This window comes from Ptiloglossa arizonensis, chromosome 4, assembly GCF_051014685.1.
Source record: "Ptiloglossa arizonensis isolate GNS036 chromosome 4, iyPtiAriz1_principal, whole genome shotgun sequence".
Taxonomy (NCBI): domain Eukaryota; kingdom Metazoa; phylum Arthropoda; class Insecta; order Hymenoptera; family Colletidae; genus Ptiloglossa; species Ptiloglossa arizonensis.
In genome coordinates, this window is record NC_135051.1 from 19440549 (window position 1) to 19455172 (window position 14624).

General features: G+C 40.8%; 3 protein-coding genes across 10 annotated transcripts in view; 2 read left to right on the forward strand and 1 right to left on the reverse strand.

The window, feature by feature from the left end:
* LOC143146187 (uncharacterized) overlaps window positions 1-5604 on the forward strand; it is a 119394-nt gene extending 113790 nt beyond the window's left edge. For both annotated transcript variants that reach the window (XM_076310240.1, XM_076310239.1), the window contains one exon: window positions 1506-5604. In XM_076310240.1, coding sequence (XP_076166355.1) covers window positions 1506-1819 — 314 coding nt within the window. In that variant the 3' untranslated portion in view covers window positions 1820-5604. The remainder of the gene's footprint in view (window positions 1-1505) is intronic.
* Window positions 5605-5745: 141 nt separating this feature from the next.
* Window positions 5746-11857, forward strand: LOC143146194 (uncharacterized). The gene is made up of 3 exons (XM_076310255.1): window positions 5746-10491; window positions 10648-10753; window positions 11628-11857. The coding sequence occupies exons 1-3, from the start codon at window positions 10393-10395 to the stop codon at window positions 11789-11791; spliced, it is 369 nt and encodes a 122-aa protein (XP_076166370.1). The 5' UTR covers window positions 5746-10392; the 3' UTR covers window positions 11792-11857.
* On the reverse strand, window positions 6039-10316 carry LOC143146192 (uncharacterized). 7 transcript variants are annotated; one of them, XM_076310248.1, is made up of 9 exons: window positions 9782-10316; window positions 9541-9689; window positions 9338-9461; window positions 9073-9169; window positions 8493-8600; window positions 8343-8383; window positions 8104-8148; window positions 7566-7722; window positions 6039-7472 (listed from the first exon to the last, which is right to left on the reverse strand). In XM_076310248.1, exons 1-9 carry the CDS (start codon window positions 9910-9912, stop codon window positions 7287-7289), a joined length of 1038 nt encoding a protein of 345 aa, XP_076166363.1. In that variant the 5' UTR covers window positions 9913-10316; the 3' UTR covers window positions 6039-7286. The 7 variants fall into 7 exon arrangements, with proteins under 7 accessions (XP_076166363.1, XP_076166362.1, XP_076166361.1 ...); XM_076310247.1 differs by having other exon boundaries at window positions 9073-9199; window positions 9791-10288; XM_076310246.1 differs by having other exon boundaries at window positions 9073-9199; window positions 9782-10246.
* Window positions 11858-14624: the final 2767 nt, after the last annotated feature.

A 14624-nucleotide genomic window follows, 5' to 3' on the forward strand; every position in this document is an offset into this window, starting at 1 on the left:
TTTGCTCTAAAATAATATAGCGGAAGGTGTTACTTGTCCTTGACTTTGTGGAGTTTTCAAAAAATTATATTCGAAGATTGTCGACCGTGGTTGGTTAATTAATCACGGTAAATATGCTCTTTGATATTTTTATAACGGATAAAGAACGGCCTGTGTTAGCAGGTGATTCTCTAGTTTGGAATAAACAGTCTGTGAGAGTCTCCCAGGGAAAGAGTGTACTTAGGTTCGAGGGAAAGATTAAATTCCGTTCTACGGAGTAACAGTAATCGTCGAGCATGGGCTTACTTGGAGCGGAAAATGCTGGCCGTTCAAGGTCGTTTATCTGTCTGTAAATTACGATCCCCACCGTTAGACCGGTTGGCTCGTTCGTTCCTCGCTTTACAAAAACCTCTCCGAGCACTGCCTTGCGCAACACCTCTATCGCGACCAACATTTTGCAATCGAGTAATTATTATGGTTTAATAGAAAAGATACGCGTACCCTATGTTTCGAAGTTGGTAAGTTCACGATGTATCGAACCATATATCGGTACGTACGCGTTACGTATACAAAGTGTATAGCGGTGTAAGCAAACGTAATGGTGGGGATAGCGGCGCAGCGACCTTGACCAACCAATATTTTCCGCTTCGTGTACCCCGTTACTCTCGTTAAAAGTCTCGTGTTTCTTTCCCCGGAATAATAATGAAATCATTACGCAAAACTGTAATCTCAAACAAGCTTGAATTTTAATAATGTTTCTCAACCGGTTCTCGAGAAACGAAACAAATTTTACATCTCAGATATTCTAAAACTTACGGTCACGCGAGAAAGGAACTTATTTTTGTTCTTTTTTTACTTTTGAAACTTTTACGATAACGTAGATCACTATCAGGACTTAAGCAATAGTTTATTCGCGAAGATATCTAATATTGGTGCAAAAGAATATTTGTGAAAAATATTTCTAAATATTATAAAGAATTACATATAATAAAAAGTAAATTGGTGAATATAAAATTCAAGTTTGCCTGCGAAGACATTGTACAATATTTGTTCCGTCGAATCACAATTAACAAAGAAAATCTTAGAGAAAAGAAATTATTTTTATTTCTTACTTTTGAAACTTTTGCGATAACATAGATCACTTCCAGGACTTAAGGAATAGTTTATTCGCGAAGATATCCAATATTGGTGCCAAGAAATATTTGTAAACAATATTTCTAAATATCGTAAAGGATATTACATGTAATAGAACGTAAATCGGTGAAAATAAAATTCAAGTTTGCCTGCGAAGACTTTGTACAATATTTGTTCCCAATCGTCAAATTACAATTAAGAAAGAAAATCTTAGAGAAAATCTTCCGGGACGCGAGCAATAGTTTATTCGTAGATAACTATTATAAAGGATTACATATAATGAAAAGTAAATCGGTGAAAATAAAATTCAAGTTTGCCTACGAAAATTTTGTACAATATTCGTTCCGAATCGTCGAATTACAATTAACGAGGAAAATCTTTTCGTTTTACAGAGGAAGCCCGAAAAGCCGGAAGCAGCGTGTTGGTGCACTGTCAGGCGGGTGTGTCACGTAGTGCGACGATCGCGATCGCGTACATAATGCGGCACAAAGGTCTCTCCATGGTGGAAGCGTACAAGTTGGTGAAGAACGCGCGGCCGATCATCAGCCCGAATCTGAACTTCATGGGCCAGCTGTTGGAGCTCGAACAGGGCCTGAGGGCGTCCGGCGGCGTCGCCTCGGCGCCCGAGGAGCCGAAGAGCTGTCATCAGTGTCGCTGGTCGCATCAGCAGAACAGCGAGGAGGTCACGTCCGGGTGCAGCGTGTGAGGACACCGTCTCGACACGCTGGGCCCGGTCAGTCGTCACATACCTCCTCCTTTTCCCCCACCCCGGGCGCCCATCAGAGGAGCCAGAAACGATTGCGCGACCGACGTCACGGCGCGAGCGTCGAAAACTACTACTCTACACATATCCTGCAGAAAGAAGAAGTTATCCGCGCGGTTCGAAGTCGACACATTTGTGTGTTTCACCTCGCGGATGAAGAACTCGGATTACCTTGCTACACGTGCCTTGGCGGATCGCCCCCAGATGCGGGAAAGGCTGATTTCACAGAGACAGTTTATTTCTTATTCACCGGATAATTTATTTGAGTGGAAGGAAAGATGAGCGTGCGAGAGAGAGAGAGAGAGAAAGAACGAAAGATAGAAAGAAAGAGAGAGAGAGCGAAGAGTCTCGTTGACCGGTGGAACAGCTCAACGAGAATGGTGGGGTAAAATGGCGCAGGACGTCCATCTTTCGGTGGATCGTCGAACCTACCTAACTCGCGCCCCCACACGTTGCTCCCGAGCCGGCACGCGCGCATGCGCCACGTTGCGAATTATTTATTTCGTCGGAGAGAGAGAGACTTGGTGCAATCGTCATCAAATGGTGTACTTACGCGACAGTGTTCCGCGAGATCTTGGTACGAACGTCTAAGACGCGCATGTTTAAAAAAAAAAAAAAAAAACCCTCCCCTCGACCCAACAAAAAAGGAAAAAATTTTCGAGTTCTTCACGTCCGGTTAGCGGAGTTCGATTTTACGTTCGTTTGGTTTCTATCGGAAAGATTCCGAGTGTGAACTCTTGGAAGGATGATTTTATTTGTTATCAAATACGGACGCGACACACTCCCCCACCCCTCAATTCTACACGTTTCTTTTAATTTTACGCGTACTACTATTTCTTTTAATCGTCCTCGATCGAAAGCGAATCGAAATTTATTTACGATTCAGTGGCATCTTAGAGGTACCATCGTCAGGAACACTGCTTGAGAAGCTATTGCAGATGTTCAGGTGAAACGACGAGTCTCCACAGGAGTAACTGCACCCCGGGTATAGCGAGTTTGTCATCGGGAGGGACGCATGTGCGTGGAACGAAAACGGTTGAATGTATGATGTCAATTGAGATCAATAATACCTATGTTTGCGTTTTTTGCCTTTGCCTATTTGTATCTGTATTCGTATATTACATTACTTGATAGCGAAGTGGTTTATATTTGATAAATAATATATCGTTAACCGGAATCTAACTTAACCACGAGCGCTCCGTAGCATTTAAGGATCTGGTTGAGATCCAACCATCGTGATCTAGTCGTTTGTTGGGATGTAATTGTTTACTGTAAGGTGCGAAAGAGAGAGTAAATGCCCCGCCCCGTTCACAACCCCCTGCCAATTAATTTAGACTATACAAACAAAATGTCGTCGACAACTCGAGGGACAACGGAATACGATTTTAAACGAACCTACACACACGATGCCAAAACAGGGATTATTATTTTTTTTTTCTTTTCTTTTCTTTTCTTTTACTTTCGATGATTCGACGAGTTTTTCTTTTTCTTTTTTGTTCCGGCGGTAAAGTTCGACGCAACGACCAAAATTGTTATTCACCGTCGATCTTGTAACGTGTGCATAAAATTAATTAGATCGTTACGACCACGGTGTACGTAGATCGAAGTCGAGAACAATTCCACGTGAGAAATCGAGGCGCTCCGCGCTGTTGCTTGTCAGGTGTTCGATCACGTGCTGCGCGAGGCGGATGCGCACACGGTATTGTAACCTCGCCGTTATCGCGCCCGTCTCGCGTTTTATTCACCGTTATGAGCTTTCGGCGGTTGCGTGGCGTTCAATTGCGATTCTGCGTTAGAAATTCAAACGATGATAAAATTAAAATCTAATAACCTCGCCACGAATTGTTCGAGACTTATATACAGACCGAAACGAATCATGCCACGTGAAGGGAGATTTCTCGACGAAGAACTTGATGGAAGTATTCATCGAAGATGAAACGAGAGGGACTTGTTTCCTCGCGTGGCACGATTCACTCGCTGCGTTCAGTTCGAGTGCGTTACAGTGCGATTTCCGATCGTCTTTGAAAACACTTACTGTATCTAGTTTTGTAATCGCTTTTATTTCGATCGACGAGTCATCCCCGTTAATACGCGCAGAACGATGACCACGCAACGTAAGAGTCGATCGTGGCACGCGCGACAAGAAGCAGAAAAACGAAAAAACCAACTTCGATCGTTGAAAAATAATAAAAAAAAAAAAAAAAAAGAGAGAAGAAGATATATACCTCGAGCAACGGCCTACGATACAGGGGGACGTTGATTTAAAGAAAAAATGTAACACGTGCGAATACTGTTACGACACCGACAATCGCCGCTGTTAATCAAACCGAGCAGCTGTTCAAAAAAAAAAAAAAAAAAGAAAAAAACAAGTCGCTTTTAACCGATATGCCTTTCTACGTTAGAGACTCAACTGTTGACAATAAAAGCTCGACAAGCGAGAAAGGAGAGAGCTGTTGTGCGTGAAGATGAAAAAACGAGTAATAATAGCATACGAGACACAGAGCAAGTTCCTTCAAATTCTCTACTTCTCTCGAGAAACGGAAAAAAAAAAAGAAAAGAAAACGGTACATATCAAAGAGACGTCGCCTTTATTTTCCCTCTTTTATGGATCACGGAGTGTCACGTTCGCCGACAGTGTTGCAGCGAGAGCAGAGTATCCTCCTGCTTGTGGGCGTGTCGTGATGCTTCTGTGGACGTTTGTAAAAAGTGTAGCGAATAGCGTTGTAAATATATATTATGTCGCAGAGCAAAGACACACCGGCGATCGTGAAGAAGGAGAGAGACGGATTGGTGTAGCACTATATGAAAACAAAGAGAGAGAGAGAGAGAGAACCAGAGAGCCACACGAGCGTGTAGTACCTGTTGCGTCGTCGTGAGAATGTATATGATGTGTATGTAGCGTTTACTGGATTGTGGAAGAACTTTAACAATAAAATTGTACGTGTCGTCTGCGATAAATAGTCGTTGCAATAGCGATAACTGGCTGTTCGGCGTGACTTCGCGACCAGGACTGGTGAAGCGATGCTTCGAAACGAGTAAATGGTAAAGGAGTTGCACGTCGTTGCACCGTGAGAGTTGCCCGAGAAGATTAACAGTCAAGAGAGAGTCAACTGGAAGCCCAAGGTCACCGTGTGGCTACCCCCACTCGTGTCGCTTGGCTGCCACGCCTCTCTCTTCGCTCCGCCTACTTTGTTCCGCATACGCACGCTCTCCGTCCCCGGACGGACACAGATGAATTTCGAACATTGTAAAATCATCGTGAATCCTACTGGCGCAACCTCGTGACGATGATATACAATTTCGCGTGGCTGTATCTCGTCCAGTTCTGGTCTGCCTGCATCGACCCTGGATCACCGCGATTACGATTTGTCGTAGATTAACGTATCCCCATTATTCCTGGTGTCTTTCTGCGACGATGTATGCACATGTTAAGGTTAGTGTGCACTATACCGGTCGTCGTCGAAACAGCGCCGTACGTACGATCCAGTGGCGCGTGGCACGCTATTTAGTTTTTGAGATGGATCAACGAGCACATCGAGCCGACCAACTCGTGGAAACACTCCCCGTACGATCGGATCCTATCGATTTTCATTTTAAATGTACAGTTTAAATGTAACGTAACGTAACGTAACGTAACGCATACCCGCGAGGACAAGTATTGTATCATATCAAAATTTATTTAGTTATTTTATGAATAAAAATGTAAATCGCACGCTTTTTGCGGTCGATTCCTTGCGTTTCAGGAACGATGGCTTTCCCGTTTATGTGTCTTCTTCTCTTTTTTTGTTTTTTTTTTCCTCTCGTTGGGCGTTGCATAAATTTTAATGCGTGCAGGGGAAGAAGAAAGAAAGAATAAAAGGAAGAAAGTTACGTTTCGTGTGACAGGCAGATCTTGTAATAGAAAAGATACGATTATTGAGAAAATGTTTATTTAGACAGAAAATATCGAATTTCGAATATAATAAAGTTTCCAAATTCTCATGATGGAATCGGGTGGATCTTCTTAGACCGAGCAGTCTCTTCTATCGGCACGCTTTATTCATTTTTATTTTTTTTTTTTTCTCTTTTTTCCGAGGACAGAAACCGATATCCAAAATCAAATTCGTCGAAGCAACGACACGCGGAACGTGCGCACGGTTGAATAATAAACGGACACGGGTTCTTTTCTTTTTTTCTTTTTTGCATATTCTTGTTTTACAACGTAATTCATTATTCCGGACTTATTACTTGAGGAATAAAAATATGATTGTGCATACGATTAAGTACGTAAATACAAATTCGATCTGTTGCTTTCTCTCGATTCTGTTCGCTCACATGCACAATGCACACTCGCACACCTCGGTCTCCTGCTTTCTAAATGTATACGTATATACGATTCGCTGTAAGTAAATATTAAGTTGCAACGGTATATAACTAGTAGTAGATAGGGGTCAATGCTGAGATTCCTGCTTTCTCTTCGTAACGCACCCCTCCTCCCCCGCCTACATCGTTACATTTCGCTCTGTTCACGACTCGAAACGCGAAAGATGTCCGTTCCATTTGTTTTTTTTTCTTTTTCTTTTTTTGTCTCTCGACTCGATTAAATGCATCGCGATCGGCTTGGAATTGCTTGATTTCGCGTTTTCGCGTTACGTAGTTTGCTTAACCTTACGCCAATGCAACGTATTCCGGCGAAGTGAAAAACTCCGCGGGTAAAAAAAACTTACGCAGAACAACTACAGTCGAGCATTACCGATAGACCCGTTATTAGAGTATAAAACAGTCGCTGCCCGATTCGCATCGAGCGGCGGGCCATGACATTTAAGGTTAACAATCGCGTCAAGCATAAGATTCATCGATGTTTTCGCATCTCGTTCGCTAGTCTAACCAACAATGACATAAACTGGAGCACCTCGTCTACCGTTCACGTTGTTACATCGCAGAAAACATTTGCCTCGAGTTTATCGCTCGAGATTAGATACCAACAGTACAAAGACGCAAAAGAATACATTTCTCTCGCTGCTACGTAATAAAATTCATACAACTAAAGCTCTATAGGTGAAGCGGATAAATTATGGTAATATATAAGTACCTTTACGCTCGAGATCTATTGCTTGTTACAAAAACATGATACAGAGGAATCGAGAGCGGACTGTAGTATTTACTGTGTTTAACTTACCCTGATTCTCTTGCAGCGTGACTTATTATTAATTAATTAATCAGTTTTTTTCTCCTGGGTGTATGCGTGTGTTTCGTTTGTCTATTTGAAAATCGCTTCTATTTCTCTCTCGGCTATTATTAACAAGTAAATTCACGATTAATATAAACTATTGGTATATGTAGCTTCTTAACCCGCTAATCCAATGATTTTCTAAAATCGGTCGTAGGATTGACACGTAGCGTCGGGGCTGTGTCCATGCGAGAAGAAAAGCTAATTACTGGTCAGAGCTGCCATTGCGTGAATCAAGGCGGCATTCTCCTCCTGATACCGTTCACGTTCTAAGGCCATTTCGTGCTGCTGTTGCAGCAGATGTGCCTCGAGCGCCATGATCTTGTGATCCCGATCCTCGAGGAGCGACAATAGCCTCCTGTTCTCTTCTTGCGCCCGCTCGATCAGCTAAAATTTTAACAGAAAGGGATTACACTCGCGGACAGGTACTTAAAATCGTCTTATTTTTCTCATTGATTAAACATTCTATTGGGAAAATACTTCGTGCGGATTGTCTCCCGTAGGCGTAGGCAGTCTTGGCCTGCTACCAGTATTCACAGACGTCTGTGGCTCGTGATTACCGTGATCTGACTGATTGACGCTGTCAGACTGATTCAGGGAATCGAACTCCTCGTCATCTGCTTCCAAATCGGAATGGCTAAAATGAAATTGGTATTTTTTTCGTATATTAGTGAATGCGCGTGTCGTCCCATTTATACGAACTATCTATGATATCATATTAGGCACGACCCTTAATGTAAACGATCCTAATGTTTTGATGATGTCTACGATCATTTATTCGTTCGTTGAATCAACTGTTTAGTATTTTAACGCAACACGAGGCACAATAACATCGCTATGATCGAACAAGAAACACAATATTCTCATGAATTTTAGATCGTCGTGTATAAAAAGTATAACAAAGGACTTACGTACTTGTTACAATACGCAGGCTCGTATTTAAAAGAATTCTACTAGCTATACCGTACTTCGTACAGGTCGTGCCTAATTGTACTTTGTCACGTACAGTAGCACTTACCAACTGTGCCTATTTATACATGACCTGTAGGAAGTACGGTAATGCCTAAAAAGCAGTAGCAGTTAAATTACAAGTAACTACTAAATTTCACTAAAGCTATGTATATAATTATGTATATTAACACACACACACATACACACGCACACGCGCGCGCGTACGCACGCACGCAGACACGTATATACATAGTTTACACACACATTTAAGTTTACTACCATAGTCGATATTTTAGTGTTTTATACCTTTTGTTTCGCCTTTGTGTAAACATTTTTGCTGTCCGTTCCTGAAACAGGCGTAGTTCGACATACATATATAATTTCTGTTACATATCGTTCAATTTTCGACCACGTCGACGGTAATAACGGATATGACGATAAATCACAAGAACTTACTTCTAGGAGTTCATGATCAAGGAACTCATTGTGATGTGTGTTGTGTTTAGTTTCAAGACAAGTGCCACTAAGCTCTTCCTCATCTTCTCCTGCACTACCTCCTGTACTCTGCAGAATTAAGTAGCTAACGAAATTACATTGCGGAGTAACAACGGGTTTGCACACAAAACTTTTTTTTACCAATATCCGTAACACTCGTGTCCGAACGCGGTTATCGCGGTTAACGATCGTGAAAAGCGTTTCTAAGTGCAACTCTACTTTGTTATACATTCCATGTGTGTTGCGATTCTAACTCGAGTTTTTTTTTAAATAGATCGAAAGCACCAAATACGTTTGACATAAATTCCGTCACTGAAATGCTCATTTCAGGTCGATCGAAATAATTACTTAAATTAGTATCATAATGAATATAAAAAGAAAAAAAATCTCTAAATTTGTCATGCAGAATACAAAAATGACTAAAATTTTCATATCAAACGAGCATTAATAAAAAAAGGATCCTTTCTTTAGAATCTGAGAAAGTGCTGCGAAGAGTTGTTAAGATATTGGAACCTTAAGGTGACTGCAAACAGTGACAAACCTCCGTTGATGGCAAATGTACCACTCCTGTACTTCGTCTCTTTTCCCTAAGCTTTCGTCTATCGCGTTGCTGCTTCCCCTTGTTTATATGCGTTGGCCTGTGCAAACAGGATACGACACTAGAGACACTAGAACCAGATCCAGAAAATGTTAGCAATGTATGCAAACTCTAAACTGGTTCTATTTAATAGTAGGAGATACTTGAATTTAATCTAATGTCATTTTTGGGTATTCCCTAAGCAAGTGACAACAAGTGAGTTACTTACCGGCCAGTCACCCGTTTGTCCTGTTTTCTCATTATCGGTTTGTTTTGTTGGTTCTCATGCTCCGGGGCATTGTTCGAACTTGTGTCACATATTCCTTGAGATTCTTCTACATTCGGTGCACTCTCTGTAAGTAGAACCATTTGCATTCCAAGTATTGCATAATACAAATTAACAAAATAATGAACAAAATAGCACTGAATTACTTGGAAAACCTATGGAAGAGATGTCTCCTGCTCTGGGTGGACCAATGCGAGCTCGAGTGGTTCTAATCCTGGACCTCCTGGATGTCAGTTCAAAATCATTGTCAACATCCTCTTGGCTGACGGAGCTAGACGCCATACTGGTTATGTCGCTGTGGAACAAAACATGCACAATAGGTCTTGCCTGGTACTAACCGAAATTTGTACAAATTTGGTGCAAAAAAAAGTAAAAATGGGCTCTTACAAAAAATACCTAGACATCTGAACAAAGGGGTAGGTGATGACGTGCGATACCTGTAGTGGACCAGCACAAAACTTGGAGGCCAAAAAGCAAGTGCTTGATTTAGGTTTGTTTAAAGGAAAGTCACAAAGCATAAACCGCTTTTAGCTACGAGCAAGTGCGTGCGCAACAGATGATAACACAATTTCGAGAGAAAAGAGGTAGCAGCAATTCCTAGGCTCTTAGTCACCTGTCGAGGTGAGCGGTCTTCACCCAGTTCCACTGCCAATACCGTGACTCACTACCAACCTATGTACGACTGACAGCTGTCAACCATTGAAACATCCATAAACACGTATGGTCCGCAACGATTACTTGGTTTAGAGATAGATAGGCATATCGATCGTCCATGCACCTTGGCTAAAGCGCAATACACAATGCGTCGTTTCCTTAGCACAGCGTCAGTACTCGTTATGACGTGTGAACGAAAGTAACTAGAATACGCGAAGTTACTATCACGACGATGTCATTCGAAAACCGGCTTATAAGAAGAATGTAGAAAGAAACGAACGTAATATTTGTATATATGGTGTAAAAACTATATTTTATACACTGAATGTCCCCTGCTATGTTAAATGGTAAAAGAATCCAATACTATTTTGTTGGTTATGTATACTTCAAATACTCCCGTCCATATTGAACCCAACGAGCCGACGCACTTCAATTTCCAATTGGTAGAATACTTTCTTTCTGTTCCTTTAATCACTTCCAATTCATAATTAATTAATTAATGAGAATAAATACGAAATTAAAACTACATTCGGAACTTTTACGAATATCACAGAATATTAAACTTGCGGAATTTCTTGTAAATGACATCACAATTTCAGGAATCCGCGAAATTGTGCCATCTTCTCAGCTACCATTCGCCCCGGATACAAAGTTTTGATGTCGACGAGATGATTCCTACAAGAGAAGCAAACTCTTGTTTCAATGGTACTTGAACCACGAACGAGCTTAAGACGCGAAATTAAATAACATTAATTTTGTTTAATTTGAAGTAACTTTATTTTTATTTAATCAAGTTATGTTACAAATAAAGAGTTGTCCAAGAGGGATAAACATAATCATTAGAATGAATAGTTGTAACAGTATTAAGTAGTAGCAGTGTTAGCAGTAACAAGACTAGTTGTATTTGTAGCACTAACTGTAGTGATAGTAGAGTTAGTATCAGTAGTATCAGTAATAATAGTAATGAAGCAATGGTAACAGTGGTAGCAGTAATGATAGTAATGCATTATCGAGCCAATTACTGAGTCGAAAGAATTTTGTGATTACTAGGGTAGAGAAGTATCTGTATTCTATGAATATGTGCAATCCTATCTCGGCCACTACGATGCAGTTCAGTGCTGTATTTGTATGCATCTGGATTCTTACTAATTTTTATTTGTTTCAGGAAGATATCCTTTATTTTAAAAAATATTATTTGTTAAATTTTATTCTTATTCTCTTATAAAATTGTAAAAAGAAGTAAAATTTCAATAGGAGATACGCCTGACACTCGGCAACTTACGAACCATCAGAGTACTGCCATGCTGCCACTAAACCACGTTGCGTCGCCTAGAGCTGTTCCTGCGATCTAATTCTGATTACTTCTGAAATCATTTATTTTTCCAATATTTTATTTTAATTCCAAACGTCTAGAATACTATAAATTTCGGTCTAAACTGTGAATGTTGGAAGCGAAACGGAGACGATAATAATTTAGATTCCAAAATCGTGTAACAGAATATAGCATTAGTTAACAGGTTTATTCTGCACCTCGTTTGTGAGAAACGTAAGTTTGAAATCTGCTCGAAATCGATTCCAGAACTGATGTCGTCATCTAGCGACGAAGGACTAGAACTATTTCTCCACAAACTTGGACATTTTACCACCGAGGGCACCACTGTCTACCAGAGAATAGCTCGAAAGCAGTTCAGTTCGTTCACCATTAAATGGCTACACTCTTTCACTACCAGTTTCGTTTTCTAAATAAATGATACATCCAGACGTTGCACTCTTGTGCATTAAATATCCACCATCGCGTTTTGAAAATAAATTCCGATACATGTAACCAATATTTTCTATAATTTATTTAAATGACATATACACAAATGTATCGTGGACCGACGATGGAAAATCATGGTTGTTTAAGGCTACTATTCTACCATAAGGGCTACCTCCTTCTTAAGGGCTATGCCCGTCACATGTATTGTCTACATTGTCGATCTGTCCTTCTTCAGCTTCGTATCTTCCTCGTAATGAATGTATTTCGTTGCACCAAACAAATCAGTTAACGATATATATATATATAAAAATAGAAAGAAACAAAGCAAGCATGTAATAATTAAAAAGACACATCGAAAACAAGTCTGGTCGTATAGGTGTATGTCGTTTATTTATTTAATCGATCTGATCGCAGTATAGTTTTTCATTCATTATACTTCGTCTTCCATAAGTTAATTACAAGTATTTCATCATCGTACTATAATCTAAAAGGGTATAGGGTAAAGTTTTATAGGTATTTCACAGTATTGACTCTATTACATACGCTAATCAGATGGCTAATGTGTTCGTATCTACAAATATATCTTGTATTTGTATTCTATATACATATACATATATACACATATATATAGAATTTGTATATGTGCATATCTATATATACATATATTCGTTTCGTAACACATCCCCCACCCCACCCTATGCCCCCATCCGCCGATCTGTCTCCTCTCACATCCTTTCCATTCGTTACTCTACATATGTATGTTACTGTAACTTCCGGTTCCTTATGGGAATATTGATAAATCGTCGTTTATTTTTTTTTTTTTTTTTTTTTTACCGTACGCACTTTTTTTTTCGTGATTTTATGTTTTTTTTGTTTTTTGTTTTGTGGTTTGTCGCTTTTAGTAACTCGAACTCTAAAAGGTGTCTCGAGGAGAGAAAAAAACTAAGTGGTGTCGTTGCCACGAGCGAGGGAAAATCTCGGTTCGGTGGGCCAGACTCGGGTCAACGAGATAAGTTTTTTAAAAGTATGTATGTATATAGTATCCGCTTGATTTGACACATATGATTGAGGTCTCGAGCAAGTCTCTTCTGCTGCTTAGCTCGCATCTCACAGCCTAGAGGTGATTTAAACCAGACGCGAGGCCCGTTCTCAACGGGACGCACCGCAAACGACACACGATAAGTCCCCGACAATCGTCAAGCTCGCAGGTGTATACATATTTTTATATTTGTATATATATATATATAATATATATTTACCTTTTTTATTTTTTCTTTTTCATTTTTTACACTTACGTAACGCGTGTTTATATGTGTTTGTTTGTGTCCATATGGTCAATTGTGCATTTTCAAGTAAATACGACATAGTAAAATATTAAAGCGGCAGCAGAATACACTGCAATACTGTTTGATCTATGAAAAAGATGTTCCTTCTCATTCTCCTCCCCCCCCCCCCCCCCCTCATTTTTCCACGATCGCTGCCATTTTGTGTACTATTCTCCGTTTTTTTCATTTTTCTTTTTCTTCTCTTCGTCTCTCAAGGGTCGTCCTCTCCTATTCCTTTCACCTCGGTTCCATTAAGTCTATCTATTTATGTACAACACGTTCAGCGTTTTTTTTTTTTCTTTTTTTCTTTTTTCTTCTTATATCTCCGGAACAGTTTCCCTCTCGTTTCGCTTCGTCCGTTTCTCTCGTTGCTACCATTCGGATTTCTGTCGTCACCCCGCTCGCGAATAAACTTTTCTCATAGTCAACATGTCTCGTATAAACTATGCAGTGCCGATGCCTATCGGATAGGCAACTACACATAAAATATATGGTAATCGACAAGTGAGTAACGTATTAAAATTAGAAAGTACATGTCGCAACATCGTGGACGATAGACAGAGACTGAGTACCGTGAACCTACGCGTCGGATCGTGCCAGCTTCGGATTCGCCGGTTCCTATCCCCACCCTTCCTCCCACCACACCTCCTCCTCGATGCAACGCCCAAGACGGTTCGTTTCAATTTGTTGTTGTATTGCTTTGCGTGGGTAATTTCTTCACGTTGCTTCGAGCTGATCACGGAGTTCTTTCCCCCGTGTTATCGGTTGCTCCGATTAGGTGCAAGAGGTTACAACCGTACCGAATGCTCGAAGTGCATTGTGCACGTGCATCGTGTGCATGATCGAATGCTCTTACTTTCGACTAAGGTGGTAGCGATGAGGTAGATAAAGAGACGTTACAACCGACACATTTATGCTCGTACCTGTGACAATTATGAACAATCCTCCTGTTCCCTCGTAAGTTCTACACGTTCGTTCGACAAATGCTCCGAATTCGGTTCAATATCGGGCAATTCGATCGTTCGGGCTCTACTGGTTGCAGGCATGGTAATCTCGTGGAGATCTCACTCGAGCGGTGTTGTCGATTCTCGCGCGATACGCAACGTTGCCACACTTGTCCCTACGACAACGTTGCGGTTGTCCTGTTGCTCGACTACCCTCGTTCAGAGCACGGGGTACTTTCGTGCGAATGATTCTCGTGTTCACCGGACCACGTAATAGGGTATTCAACAAATAGGTTCAGGATTTCCGGACTGCGTAGCATACTCACGAAAATAAACGAAAAATATACGGGCAATGGAGTATACCGCGTATCGAGTCTACGGTTTCCGATAATTGTATTACTTTCCTCGATTGCTCGCCGTTATTAAAAGATCGTCGTTGTTTGATTGTACGACAACACGAGAGAGTACAAATGGAGATAAGACGACAAGGGAGTAGACCTGACCGTAACGTAACTATGGCGACCAGTCACTCCCGCGTTAATTGTAAC